Source organism: Pseudorca crassidens, chromosome 8 (genome assembly GCF_039906515.1).
Source record: "Pseudorca crassidens isolate mPseCra1 chromosome 8, mPseCra1.hap1, whole genome shotgun sequence".
Lineage (NCBI taxonomy): Eukaryota > Metazoa > Chordata > Mammalia > Artiodactyla > Delphinidae > Pseudorca > Pseudorca crassidens.
In genome coordinates, this window is record NC_090303.1 from 51,778,922 (window position 1) to 51,793,923 (window position 15,002).

General features: G+C 38.3%; 1 protein-coding gene and 1 long non-coding RNA gene across 10 annotated transcripts in view; one reads left to right on the forward strand and one right to left on the reverse strand.

Annotated features, from left to right (window-relative positions):
* KRIT1 (KRIT1 ankyrin repeat containing) overlaps positions 1-6,598 on the forward strand; it is a 43,470-nt gene extending 36,872 nt beyond the window's left edge. For 8 of the 9 annotated variants that reach the window (XM_067746451.1, XM_067746449.1, XM_067746453.1 and 5 more), the window contains one exon: positions 283-770. In XM_067746451.1, the coding sequence (XP_067602552.1) occupies positions 283-351 (69 nt within the window). In that variant the 3' untranslated portion in view covers positions 352-770. Of the gene's footprint in view, positions 1-282; positions 771-6,463 lie in introns of those variants that run through there. The other variant, XM_067746446.1, reaches the window with a different exon arrangement.
* LOC137229077 (uncharacterized) overlaps positions 1-15,002 on the reverse strand; it is an 80,248-nt gene that overhangs the window by 21,287 nt on the left and 43,959 nt on the right. The window lies entirely within an intron of this gene.

Genomic DNA, 15,002 nt, shown 5'->3' on the forward strand with positions numbered 1-15,002 from the left:
TAAACTCTACTGTATTAATAAAGTTATTTCTTTTTTAAAAAATTACAGTCCATTTTACTTTAAGGAAAACCTCTAACATGAAGTTAACATATTTAAGACCAAGGTAAAAAGGCAGGCCTTTCCTAAGCAAAGCCAGAAACTTATCTGAATAATTTATTGCAGTCTTATAACAATGAAAAGTTCCTTTTCAAATACATAGAGAACTGTCTGTCCACTGCCATGTATGTCATTTACACATTCTTACATGTTTCAAATTTATTGTCAATGTATTTTACTTTGTAGGCCGGCCTTGTGGTAAAACTACTAATGAAGCTAAATGGACAGTTAATGCCCACCGAAAGAAATTCATGAGAGGAAAGCAACTGATACTTAAGCCACCACATTTTGTGATATAGATTTTTTCCATGAAAGATTTCTTAAACTATTACTTTTAACAAGGCATTTAGTCTCTTGTAATATATATGTATACTATTACATTGTACAGAATCTGTACTTACGTTTGGTGTGTAATATACCAATTAGTTTTATATAATATCCTAATAAGGTAATCTAATTTTTAGGAGAAACACACAAAAATGTGTAGATTGATAGTCTGTATAATATTAGACAAAACAGTAAGCTTTATAAAAAGTTATTTTTGGTAAATGGTACAGAATTTAGAGTGGAATATGATGAAATTAAAATATAGCTTTGCTATGACTTTGTGTGTCATTTCAAAATGTACAGAAAGTCACATGATTTGAATAAAGAAAATGTGTTTTCTACTTAAAGCATATGTAATACTGTTACTTAAATTTTTTTTTGTAATCTCTAAACATTTCTCAACATGTTTTTAAAAGACTTAGTTAAAATGTTTATTTGGTATAAGCTAGTATTTCTCAAAGTATTATAGTTCTTGAACCCCCTGCATCATAATTACCTGAGTGCCTCTTAAAAACAAGGATTTCAGGGACAAGTTCTAGACAAGTTCATTCACTCTTGGAAATAGCAGGGCCTGGTATTTTTTTCTTAAGTTTTACTTAATTTTCTGTTGAAATAATTCCAGACCTAATGATGAACTTGTATTATTAAAGTTAAGTAAATTACACAGAACTGCCTGGCACATAAGCACAAACATACATGGACACATAAACTAAGTGACAATCTCTGAATATTACTAGTTGCATTTGTTAAGAACATGTTGTATTTTTATGAGTTGGCTCAATGATGTATTTATATTGCCTTTATATTGTAGAAAGTAGATCACCAAATATCTGGTTGTTTTACTTAGGGGAGCACAGGTATCATATTAGGAGCTAACTTGATTAATTTGCTATTTAATAAGCTTAGAAATTAGTCTTTCCAAGCTAACAGGTTGTTGTGTTCTAAGTAAGTTCAGAGATAACAGTAGTAATACTTAAAATTATCATACAGGTTGCAGATAATTTTTTTATATTATCATCTACTCCTCACGTTGACATCTGCATATTTTTAATGGTGGTCTGCTGAGCTTTATTAAAATTAAGGGGACTTCCCTGGTGGTCTAGTGGTTAAGACTCCATGCTCGCAATGCAGGGGGCCCGGGTTTGATCCCTGGTCAGGGAACTAGATCCCGCATGCCGCAACTAAAAGATCCCGCATGCAGCAACTAAAAAGATCCTGCACGCGGTAATGAAGATCCCACATGCTGCAGCTAAGATGCAGTGCAGCCAAATAAATATAAATATTAAAAAATAAAATAAATAAAATTAAGATTATGTGGTTTAGTAAGTTTAATGAGAAAGCCTGATTTATCTTTAATTCTGTGCTAAGCACTTCTGACTCTACATAGACAGTTCTCTGTTCAGTTTCATCCATTCCAATAGCCTCAATTGTTACCAAATACCCTGTTGACTCCCAAACCTAAAACTTCAGCCTCGACCTCTCTTCTGAATTCTAGATCTTAATTTCCAATTTCTTGGTATTCTAGCTCCACCTAAATGGTTTACACAAGGAACGTCTGTTTCATCATAGCTGGAAACGGAATTTGTTTCATCTACCTGCTCCATTCTATCCTTACACTTGTATTCTCTGGTTAATGGCATCAAACTGCATCCAGTTGCTTACCCTGGAAATCTGGGAGTGGTCTATAACTTCTCCCTCTTTAATCACCCTACACATTCCACTTAGCGAATTCTGTCAAATGTCTTGTGAGTCCTTTCCTAGTCCCTTCTTCTGTGTTTGCACTGCAGCCACCCTAGTTCAAGTCCTCGCAGTCTATTCTTGGGCTCATTGTAGCTTCTTCCCCTGGCCTCCCCAGCTCAGGCTCTAAACCCTGCCACACTGGTGCCAAGTTAACCTTTCTCCTAGATCTGATTATTTCATTACCCTCTTAAAACCCTCCTCACTGATGTAAAGTTAAATTCCAATTCCTAAGTGTTGAATACACTAACCTGCCTATCTAGATTAATTTCTAACCAATTCTCCTACATTCATCCTGTGCTCCCACCCCAGTGTTTCCCAACACTAGCTCTGCAGTTACCTGGGGAGTTTTGGTACTTTATGACTCAATAATTTTCGGGTGGGGCCCAAGCATTTCTGTTGTGAAAGTATCCCAGGTGTTTTTGATTTATAGCTTAGGGTTTAGAACTGCTGTTGTAATTAACTTTAGGAAATAGCTGAATGCTTTTCCTTTCACAGAGGGAAGTGAGGATGCATCAGTGCTGCATCAGACAACTCCCTGCTCCATTGAGTACAGTGTACCCTGCCAGAGTTGTACAGTATGGCTGCCCTGAGAGAAGGAAGAGGAAATTATTGGAGTAGCATGGCTCTTAAAAGCTTAAAAATATGTAGCATTAAGAAGTCAATTTCAAAGTTAGTATTGAAAAAAAATTCATCATTGTCAGACCATAACAAACCAGAAATAAACAATAAGGGGAAAATGCAGACAGCTTTTAATGAGTGCCTAGGATTGGTCAGGCACTATATGAGCACTGGGGATAAAAGATATTATTTTCCTTTTCATCATTCTTTCAATAAATTTGAGTGCCTTTTATGTGCCAGGGATCCAGTGGTAAGAAAAAGTCCCTGCCTTCAGGGATCAGAGTTTAGTGAGGGAGATAATAAGTACTCATATTTATGAACTGTGATGAGGGACTTCCCTGGTGGCACAGTGGTTAAGAATCCGCCTGCCAGTGCAGGGGACACGGGTTCGAGCCCTGGTCTGGGAAGATCCCACATGCCGCGGAGCAACTAAGCCTGTGTGCCACAACTACTGAGCCTCTGCTCTAGAGCCCGCGAGCCACAACTACTGAGCCTGTGCACCACAGCTACTGCTCGCATGCCTAGAGCCTGTGCTCCCCAATGAGAAGTCACCGCAATGAGAAGCCCACGCACCGCAACAAAGAGAAGCCCCCACTCTCCGCAACTAGAGAAAGCCTGCGTGCAGCAACGAAGACCCAACGCAGCCAAAAAATTAATTTTTAAAAATTTTTTTAAAAATCTTCACCCATAAACTGTGATGAAAGAAAAATAAAATGTACTATCTAAGCAAAAAGAGGGAAACTTGATCTAGTCTTAGAGATCAGGAGAGGCTTCCTCGAGCCAGTGCTGCTTGAGCTGGCATCTGAGGAGTAAGCAGGAATGAATGATGTGAAGAGAGTTGAGGGGAAAGGAAATGAGGTGAGATATTTTGACCTCAAGGATGGTCTTGGAGAATTGATGAGAGGAATTACAATTTTTAGCTAAGAAGTGAATTCAAACAGTTGTTTATCCAAATCACAGCAAATGAATTTCCATTGTAGAAATAAAACCAGAATGGGTAACCCTGTGCATGATAACTGCATTGTAAAGAGGAAAACTTACTGAAGAACTACGTCTTGTAAGATTAAAAATTGCAAAATTTGACCCTAGAAAAATTAGACTTGATAGAAATATATAATGAAGTAAAACTGCCCATAGTTCTTGACCAAATTTAATAGAAGAATTGCATAAATAAAATATAGATTTTAATTTGATCCTGAGGAACTCAGTGGCAAAAACTGTAATTGGAAGAATTTGATATGTGCAAAAAACTGATTTATTAATCAATTCCTTTAAAATTTACAGAGAAAAAAACAATGAAATTATTTCTTACCGAAATAATTTCAGTCAGATGAAAATGGGAAAAATTTAAATTGTTTTTGCTGTACTTTGTGTATAGGAAACTGATCATGAAATTAAACTGGTTTGAGTACATGCAAAAAATATTTCCTCAACAAAAATCCATCTGTGATGGTATGATTCCCATTTAACATTTGTATTCGTAAAGCCAGAATGCCTCCATGGTCATATCTGGTATTTGAAGAGGCAGGGATAGGCAGACTGAAAAGGCCCTAAAGCAAAAGAGGGGTAAACCCTGGGGGTTCCTAGAAACCAAAGTGCTTCAGGCAAAGAAATATATTTTAGACATCTTAGGGTGTAGATGAGAAAAGCAATTTCAGTACATTGTGCCAATTTCTATTATAAGAGGAAGTGCTGGTTGTTCAGAATTCATTTGAAGGGCACCAAGGATAAACAGGAAATACTTCCCCATTAGTTAAATAATAATAATAACTAATACTTTAAAATGGTGCATGCTATATGGCTGGCATTGTCTGAAGCACTTTTAGATATATTAATTCATATATATCTATATATAGATATATATATGTATGTTTAATCCTCATAACAATAACTTTGAGGCAGTTACTATAATTCCCATGTAACAGATGAAGAAACAGAACATAGAAAGAACATAGAAAACATTTGTTTTCTATCTTTTAAAAAGCTTAGGAGCCAAACTTCCTAACACAGTAATGTAAATGTTTTCATTTTCTTATGTTGTATAACCTGAGTACAACTTTATATGTAGAGGTTATGTTACTTGTCTAAGATCAAAAACCAATAAGTGGTAATCAGAATTCAAAATCTGGCAATCTGTCTTCTGAATTTAGACATTAGTCAGGTAAAGGAGAGGTAGCTGAGAGGTTTATCCAAAAAAAAAAAAAAAAGATCAAATCTTGAAGGATGTTGTGCTCCCTGCTAATGAGCCATTGGAGCATTTAGGACTTGACTAGTTCAGATTTGTGTGTTGAAAGATCACCCTAGGTCACTGTACAGAAGGGCTCAAAGGGGTCTGAGCAAGAAGATATAAAACAATGGGAAGAAATGGATCAATGTTTTGACAAAACCAGTGACCTTTTGGATATGAGGAATTAGGAAGAGACAGGAATCACAAATAATTTCCCTCTTTCTGTCCTGGGCAACTGGAAAAATGGTACCACCATATATGCTTAACATAGGGAAGGGAGGAGGAAGGTTTGAAGAAATGTGTTGAAATCCTGGTGCCTAAGGGACATGTAGGTGGAGATGCCCCTGGCCTGAAGCTCAGAAGGCTCTGCTTGAATGGCAGTTGAAACTACAGGAACATATTTAAAGTCACCCAGGAAGAGAGTAGAGAGAAGCAAGCCAAAGAATGCCATTTGAGAAATGGGCAAAGGTAGGGCAACACACAAAGCATCTTGTTAGGTACCTGGATATCAGTATGGAAAAGAAACAGCTTGGCACCATCCTGCATACTGTATATTAATAAATTTCATATGGGCAGAAGGAAGTATTAAAAGAATCTTTAGGGGACTTCCCTGGTGGTGCAGAAGATTCTTAACCACTGCAGGGGACACGGGTTCGAGCCCTGGTCCGGGAAGATACCACGTGCCGCAGAGCAACTAAGCCCGTGCACCACAACTACTGAAGCCCACATGCCTAGAGCCCATGCTCTGCAACAAGAGAAGCCACCGCAGTATGAAGTCTGCACGTTAGAGTGATGACTTATGGGTTTGTGTTGGATGGTAGGGGCAGGGCTGCAGGGAGGTTGGTAACCACATCACTAAGGCCAGGAGTTTAAAGAAAGCTTTTATGGCAAGTAAAACCTAAAGGCTGAGACAAGGAAGAATATTTATACCAATATGATTCATAATGGACCCAAACTAGAAATATCTAAATGTCCATCAACAGTACAATCATGAGTGTGCTGCATGATTTCATTTATATAAAGTTCAAAAATCAGCCAAACAAGTTGATGGGGATAAATATGAGAATAGTAGTTACCTTGTGAGGGGAGTGACGGGGACAAGGTACAAAAAGGGTACTGGAATATTCTATCTCTTTTTTTTTAATTGGGGTATGGTTGATTTACGGGGTTGTGTTGGTTTCACGTGTATGGCAAAGTGATTCAGTTATATATATGTATATTCTTTTGCAGATTCTTTTCCCGTATAAGTTATTACAAGATATTGAATATAGTTCCCTGTACTATACAGAAGGTACTTGTTGGTTACCTATATTATATTTTATATTTTATGTGTTAATCCCAGGCTCATAATTTATCCCTCCCCTCCTTTCTCCTTTGGTAACCATAAGTTTGTTTTCTATGTCTGTGGGTCTGTTTCTGTTTTGCGTATAAGTTCATTTGTGTCATTTTTTTTAGATTCCACATATAAGCAATATCATGATTAAAAAAAAAAAAATGAAGCCCACGCACTGCAATGAAGAGTAGCCCCCGCTGGCGGCAACTAGAGAAAGCCCGTGCGCAGCAACAAAGACCCAACGCGGCCAAAAATAAATAAATTTAAAAAAAAAAAAGAATCTTTAGGGAATTCTCTGGCGGTCTAGGGGTTAGGACTCTCGCTTCCATTGCAGGGGGCATGGGTTTGATCCCTGGTGGGGGAACTAAGATCCTGCAAGCAGCACCGTGTGGCCTAAAAACAAACAGAAAAACAACGAGAAAAGAAAAAATAAAGGGATCCTTAATATCACTAGAGAAAAACAGATCAATATATTTTAGAGCACATTCATTTATGGATTTTTTAATGGGTATCATGAGAAATAGGTGTTTAAAATGCCTTTAAATGTACACAATAAAAAGGAAAGCAAAAGAATCAGGGAATTTAGAGCAACTGGAACTCCTACATAGCAATAGCAATGCAAAATGGCACAACCATTTTCAAAAACAGTTTGGTAGTTTCTTATAAGTTAAATATATACCAACTGTAGGACCCAGTCATTCCACTCCTAAGAATTTATCCAAGAAACAAAAACATGTTCACATAAAAATTTGTATGCAAATATTTATAGCATACATTTCTCATTTTTTCATAATTCATAATGAAATGTAATTACTCATAACTGCCCCAAACTAGAAACATGCCAAATATCCTTCAGTGGGTGAGTGAATAAACAAACTCAGGTACATCCATACAATGGAATACTACTCAGTAACAAAAAATAAACTGTTGATGAACAAAATGGATGAATTTCAAATGCATTATGGTAACTGAAAGCCAGACTCAAAAGGTTACATACTGTAGCATTCCTTTTAGATGACATACTGGAAAAGGCAAAACTATACAGTCAGAAAGCAAATAATGATTATCAGAGGTTAAGGATGGGGGTGAGGGGATGTGGGGATATAAAGGGGCAGCACAAACGAATTTGGGGGAGTAAAAACTGTTCTATATCCTCATCATGATTGACAAATACTCGGTGTATTTGTCAAATCTCACAAAACTGTACATCAGAAAGGATTCTACATAAATTTTAAAAGTACATTAAAGAAACGAATCACAACTTGCTATACAAGTGTTGAAAATTTACCAAAAATATATGTAGATTTAATGGAAATATAAGTCAGTATTCAAATTCTAATAGTGAGTGGTCAAAGAAGATTCACAGCTTATACGTTCAGAAATGCAGACAACTATAAAAAGTGGAAAAATACAAATCTTTGCTAACAAAAATGCAAAACAACCTTATTAAAATAGTTAAAATAGTATGAAATAATAAAACAACTAATTACATTAATAAAAATCAATGACAACGCAGGATTAAGACAACATATGAGAATATATTCTGGGTAGTACTGAAAATTGGTTTAATCTGCTGCTAAAGCCATCTGGGAAATGTTTACTCTCCTTGACCTGATGATCCCACATTGAGGACAATCCAAGGATGAGCCCACTATCCCCACTTTCTCATTTGCAGTGCTCTACTGGCACAAGTTCCCTTACTTGCCTAGGAAGTAAACCATATGTGATGCAATTCAACAGGGGAAAAAAGTAATAGTTGTCTAACATTACTGTAAAACTGGAAGAAAATTGTACAGTTAAAAATAATATATACCTCAGGCAATTGCTTTTAAAACAAGTCTCCACCAGAGCATTCCAAATGCTTTAGTTGTTACAGGATCACGTAATAATGCCATTAACTCAATTATATGATCAAATAATGTATGTATAATCTCAAACCAGTAGTCAGCGAATCATTTGTTGATTTTGGAATATGTTATGTTTTAATAACATGCCTTCCCAGTTATATTTTACAGATGCTGATAATACTTGTTTGTATTTACTGAATACATACTAGTAGGGCAATGAAAGGGAAAGAACCTAAAATGGCAAGTCATATATGGATAGAAAAACAGATAAATTTTTCACTTAATTCAAATATGCACCATTTTTCCTTTCTGGATTATTGGCTTTCAATAAATACTGAATTTAGTTTCGTACATATAACCACTAGGAGGAAGAAAAGCCAAATCTGGATTTTTAATTTATTTCAGCCTCTTCACTCACAAATAATTTACTGTATATAGTTAAAAGTTGGATTTTAATTAATTTTATCTGAACTTTGGCTTACTTGTTAAGTTACCTCCTATCTTAAAATACATGGATATTCACACACCACTCATTGTTTTATATTGTATAACAGTTTAAAAGCAGGGTTTCACTATGTGGTATAAAGTTAATTACATTTTTCCCTCTTTCTTAGTCATAATCATTGAAATGGTAAATATATCACTTCTCATTTACATTACTGTATAAATGAGGAAAGATTCAGAAATAGACATTTTCCAAGATGGATTAAATACTATTATAGGAGTTACCACAACAAAATGTTTTTGAAACTTAGCTTATTTTCAAGTTCTAAACAAAATTTGAGACAATTCTTAGGTAGAAGTAATCCCAGTCTGCTTTTTAAGGTGGAGTTTAAATCACAAGTCAGAACCTTAGTATTTAAATTCCCTAAAAGAAACGGGAGGAGGGGGATAAGAAAACTACCTGTATTATGAAGACCAAAGGTAATATAAATTGCAATATTAAGATTAAAAAGCTTTTTTCACCTCTACCTTATGCTGAGTAAAGAAGGTAAGTATACTAATTAGTACTCTAATGCTCTTGATTAAACAAATACCAGACCTCTGGAACACTAGCAAATTATATGTATTTCCAACAGTATGATAGGGACATAAAAACAGACATATATGTCAATGGAATAGAACAGAGAGCCCAGAAATGAGCCCACACATATATGGTCAGTTAATTTATGACAAAGGAGCCAAGAATACACATTGCGGAAGGGATAGTCTCTTCAATAAATGGCGTTGGGAAAACTGGACAGCCATATACAAAACAATGAAACTGGATCACTATCTTACACTGTACACCAAAACTAACTCAAAATGAATTAAAGACTTTAACTTAAGATCTGAAACCATAAAACTAGATGAAAGCATAGTGGGTAAGCTGCTTGATATACATCTTTGTGATGATTTTTTGAATTTGACACCAAAAAATCACACACACACACACACACACACACAGACACACACACACACACACACACACACAGTGGAATATTACTTGGCCATAAAAAAGAAAATCTTGCCATTTGCGACAACATGGATGGACCTTGAGGGCATTATGCTAAGTGAAATAAGTCAGAGAAAGACAAATATCATATGATCTTGTAAGGATGTGGCAATATTATCTTGTAATAAAACCTGAACTCAGGGCTTCCCTGGTGGCGCAGTGGTTGAGAGTCCGCCTGCCGATGCACGGGACATGGGTTCATGCCCCAGTCCGGGAAGATCCCACATGCCGCGGAGCAGCTGGGCCCGTGAGCCATGGCCGCTGAGCCTGCGCATCCGGAGCCTGTGCTCCGCAACGGGAGAGGCCACAACAGTGAGAGGCCCGCGTACCGCAAAAAAAAAACCCAAAAACACCTGAACTTATAGATCTAGAGAACAGATTGGTGGTTGCCAGAGGCAGGGGATGGAGGGGGAGATATGAAGTGGATCAAAAGGTAAAAATTTTCTGTTAAAGCATAAAGTCCTAGGGATATAAGTACTATTTGAAAGTTGCTAAAAGAGTAGATCTTAAAAATTCTCATCGCAAGAACAAAATTTTGTAACTATGTAGGTTGACAGATGTTAGACTTACTGTGGTGATCGTTTTGCACATATACAAATATTGAATCATTCTGTACACCAGAAACTAACAATGTTATATGTCAATTATATCTCAATTTTAAAAACCACCAAGTTCTTAACTCATTAGGCAGATGACAAATTACAAGTACAATCCACAAAATAGCATGCTAAAAGGCTACACATGTAGAATTATTATAGAGAAGGGAGCCTCACCGCTTTTCATAAATTCTAAAAAGTCAGCCGTAATCATTATTCAACTTTAAATTCCAAATTTGAATTTGGTGGTGACGGGAGGGGTTGGAAGGCTGTGGAAAAGGACTGGGAAAAGTCGTGGGCCAACCACCCTGATAACCAGGAGGGCCATGACTATTCACCAACGCAGCAACATCCAGGCCGAGGGGAAGCATCCAACTGCCTAGACCAGGGACCTTGCAAATGAAAGGTGAGCCTTTGATATGAGTCTATAGATAATGACGCATAGGAGTTTTCCTGTTAAACCGGCACTCAAAGGACATTTTAAACATCACTTTGAAATAGGGATGTGATGGTGTTCATCAAAAGATATGAATGAATTCAAGTGGCATTTTTAGAGTACTTTATTTCAATCATGATAGAACACTTGGTATATTCAATTTTGTAACATTTTAGATATTGGTATTGTTAGGGGAAACACTGAAACCACCCACCCTGGCATGAGTTATCTTACAACAGGAGTTCTTGGTAAGGAACGCGGAACTAACAAGCTACCACCAACTGTAAGAATTTGGGAAAGGTCAAAAGGAGAGAGGAGATGTCAGTCCATGTGTCCTACCAGCCTCCCAGAATCCTCCTCGCTGGAATCCATCTTGGCTGAGCATGCAAGCGCCACCAGGAAGGACCCTGAGTCAGAATGATTGGCCAGAGACAACCCGGAAACTAACCCCATTACCATAAAATCCAAGACTGCGAGCCACGTGGCAGAGCAGTCCTCTGGGTTCCCTTACCCTGTTGCTCTCCACCAGGTGCCCCTTCCAAATAAAGTCTCTTGCTTTGTCAGCACATGTGTCTCCTCGGGCAATTCATTTCCGAGTGTTAGACAAGAGCCCACTCTCGGTCTCTGGAAGGGGTCCCCCTTTCTGCAACATTATTAGTAAACCAAGGAATTCCTTTTAAAGTTTTCTATTTCCCTTTTCTTAAAGTTCTATTATCCGGTTCTTCAATTACATTCTCACATTCTACAAATAATTCCTGTTTTTCTGATAAATACCGTGTTTTTGTTATATTAGGCTAGGACTAAATTAGTCCTGTAACTTTTCCTCCTCCTGTTGTTTAGATGATGGGAGAAAGGAAGTCACACTCACCCCAAGAGCTTTCTCAAAGCTCAGCCACCTCTCCTGCCTACATTCATTCCCCAGTACTATTCTTGGTAACTTCAAAGGCAGACACGCCTCCAAATCAAATCCTCATGGTCTCGGGGATCCCTTTAAACACAGGTGCAGTCGCCACCTCCTGGAGATCAGCATAAACTCGGTTATTCCTGAGCTCGGGTTGCTCTCCTTCAGCCTGGTTCGTGGTTTGGGAGCCTCGCCCACCCTGAAGAATAGCCCGGGAGCAACCGAGACAAAAGAGGTTGGACTGGCTGTTTGGTTAAACCAAATGAATTGGTTCGGTGACAAGCTGCGTCCTCCATGTCACTAAATGCCATTTTCACCGCGCCTGTATCGCCTGCTGTTCATCCCACAGGCAGGAAAATCAGGTTCCGGGAGAAAAACCTCGGAGCATGACTATCCGTGAAGTCGGACTCGAGTGGATTAGCGTGGTAGTAACCTCTGGGGACCAGGGCCCTGGCCCGTGGCTTTTCATCCCCGCGGCTTCTTAGAATCAGAAGCCTGGGACGCCCCCGACTAATTAAATCAGAACCCTTATCTACTTGGGAGATTCTAATGCTCAAGCCGAGGACCCAGGCGCGCGTTCTCTACTCAGCACGCGGAGGCCGGCGCGCGTCCCTCCTGGGGAATTGAATGGAGGCCCGGGCCTCCCCCGAGGTGTCCTAGTGTGACCAGGGGCCAGCTCACAAACGCGCGGGGGCGCGGCAGAGCCCAGGCGCCAGGCCACTGCTGCCGTGGGCCCAGGCTCGCGTCAGAGCCGAACAGCAGGCCGCCGCCGTCGCTGGAGTCCTTGGAGGCGACTCCTCCCGCCACTCGCTGCGGAAAGACTCCAGGTGACACGAAGCTCTGTGACTTACTTTGGCGGCCCTCTAAGCCAAATCCAGGTTTTCTCCTCCCGTTTCCACTCAACACCTGCGGCTCTGCGTGTCTTCCCTTTTCTCTATGCCCCTGGGATACCCATTTCGAGAGTGTGTGCATCCTGTCCTACGTTGCTTTAGCCTCTGTTCAGTGGCCATTTCTTCACATTCTAGGAAGCAATTTGTCGATGCTGCACGGTATAAAAATGCCCCTGTGGCTCCCTGAACGTCCATGTCTTTCAGCTCTGTAACAAATTACATTGGGTCATTGTTCAACTTACTAATATTTAGGGAAACAGTATTGGGATCTATTTTTGCCTATCAAATTGGCAATATTTGTTTTTAACTGAAACTCTCAGTGCTTGTGAGAATGAGGACAGACAATATAGTATACATTTTTAGAATGTTATTTAGTTGTGTATATCAACCTTAAAAATGCTCACATGGGAATGGTTAAATAATTGATGGTACATCCTTCTATGGAATATTTCTCAGGCATGAAAGATAAACTTTTCAAATATTTGATTTCAAACCATGGTATGTTAACTATGATTTATATTCTGTGACAATGTAAATGTTTCATATCTGTACCGTTCAATAATGTAGTCGCCAGCCAAGTGTGGCTTCTCAGCACTTCAATTGTGGCTAGTATGACTGAGGAGCTAAACTGTAATTTAACTAAATTGAAATTGAAATAGCCACATGTGGTTAGTAGCTACCATATTGGACAATGATGGACAGTCTCAATTTTGTTTAAAAAAAAGTATATATATGATATTCATCACTGGCTATCTCTAAGAAACAGACATCATAGTTGCTTCTCCAGCACCTATTCTTCCTTTGGATTGCTCTATCTCCCCGATATGTGTATATATGTGGGTGTTTATGTGTGTGTGTGTGTGTATATATATACACACACACACAGATATCATCTCTGACTCAGTTTCTTCTCCAATACCAGTCCAAACTGGGTGCAGCATTCATGGCCAATCTGTAGGTACCCACACATGGAGACCAGAGCAACACTTATTTGATTCTGTATCTTTTAAAAACAACCCTTTTGTTACATAGCAATGGGAATGTACCTAATGCTGCTAACTGTACACTTTAAAATGGTTAAACTGATAAACTTTATGTATATTTTACCACAATAAAAACAAAACAACACCCCTTTTGCAGAAAAACAACCAAATACCAGAGGATAAAACTACCATAAACTATGGTGACCCATCAATATCACAACCCCATGTATGCCATGCTTACTAAAGCACAAGGGCTAAAGCCACCTGAAGAAGGCATTCCCACAAAAGCCAACTGCACAATCTGGGCTGCTACAAAATACCAAGGTCAAAACTCCAAGGCTGTAAACCATGAACCCTCACAACCCCCAGAGCCTTAATTTCCCTAGTTGTATTTATTTTTCAAAGTGTTCAGCCAATGCACCAGATGTTGCAAATTGTGGACAAAGAATAACACCCTTTCTTCCCCTCCCAAGTTTCTTATCATTAAATATAACCAGCTACAAAGAAGTCAAAACATCACATTTATGACTGATAAAGCAGTTTAGAGAGAGTGGCTTTGGTCTACAGCTAAGTGAACTTGTAATAATTTGCCACTGAATTTGACATAATTCCCTTGTCATCACACAGATGGACAGCCTTGGCTGCCCCAGCAGGTATGCAGCCCTTTTATTCTATGGAAGACAACCGGCTAGAACACAAATCTTGCAGACAGAAAGACTGGAAGGAAGGAGCCCAAAAGGGCCTGAGTTCATCCGTCATCCAAGTCTCCTCTTCTCTGAAGAGGAGATATAGTGGAGATGAGGCTCAAGACCAAGGGCATTCCATGAGTAGAGTTTCCTCCACATGAAAACTTGAAGTCAGGAGAAAGCAGTTACTTCCCCACATGTCTCAAGAAGAAAAAGAAAATTTGGACAAACCAGTAACCATTAACTCAAATTAATAAGAGATCAAAAAGCAAATTTTACAGAACCTTCAGGGAAGAGATTATTCCTATAATATATAAAATACTTCAAGAAGTAGGTAACTAGGTTGTTACCCAGCTCATTTTATGAGCATAGTATAACCTTGACAGTAAAACTGGACAAGAACGGTACAGAAAAGGGAAATTACTAGCAAAATTACTAATGACATAGGCATTAAAAATTCTGAGTAAATGTTACATTTAATTCAGAAGTAAATTAAAAAGTAATATATTATGACCAAGTTTGATTTATCCAAGAAATGCCACATGTTCAATAAAGAAAATCTATTAATGTAATACACCACATTAGCAGATTAAAGAAATAAGACAGCGGCTATCATTCCTCCTATTCCACATTGTGTTGCAGGGCTTAACAAGTGTAGTAAGACCATAAGAATAAACAAGAGTCAGGGACTGGATAAGAAGAAAGAAAAAAAACACCAATATTTATGATATTGTCCCTGTAGAAAATCCAGGAGAATGTGTAAATTTATTAGAACTAATAAGAGAGCCCAGTCAGCTTGCTGGATACAAAATCAACAAACAAAAATT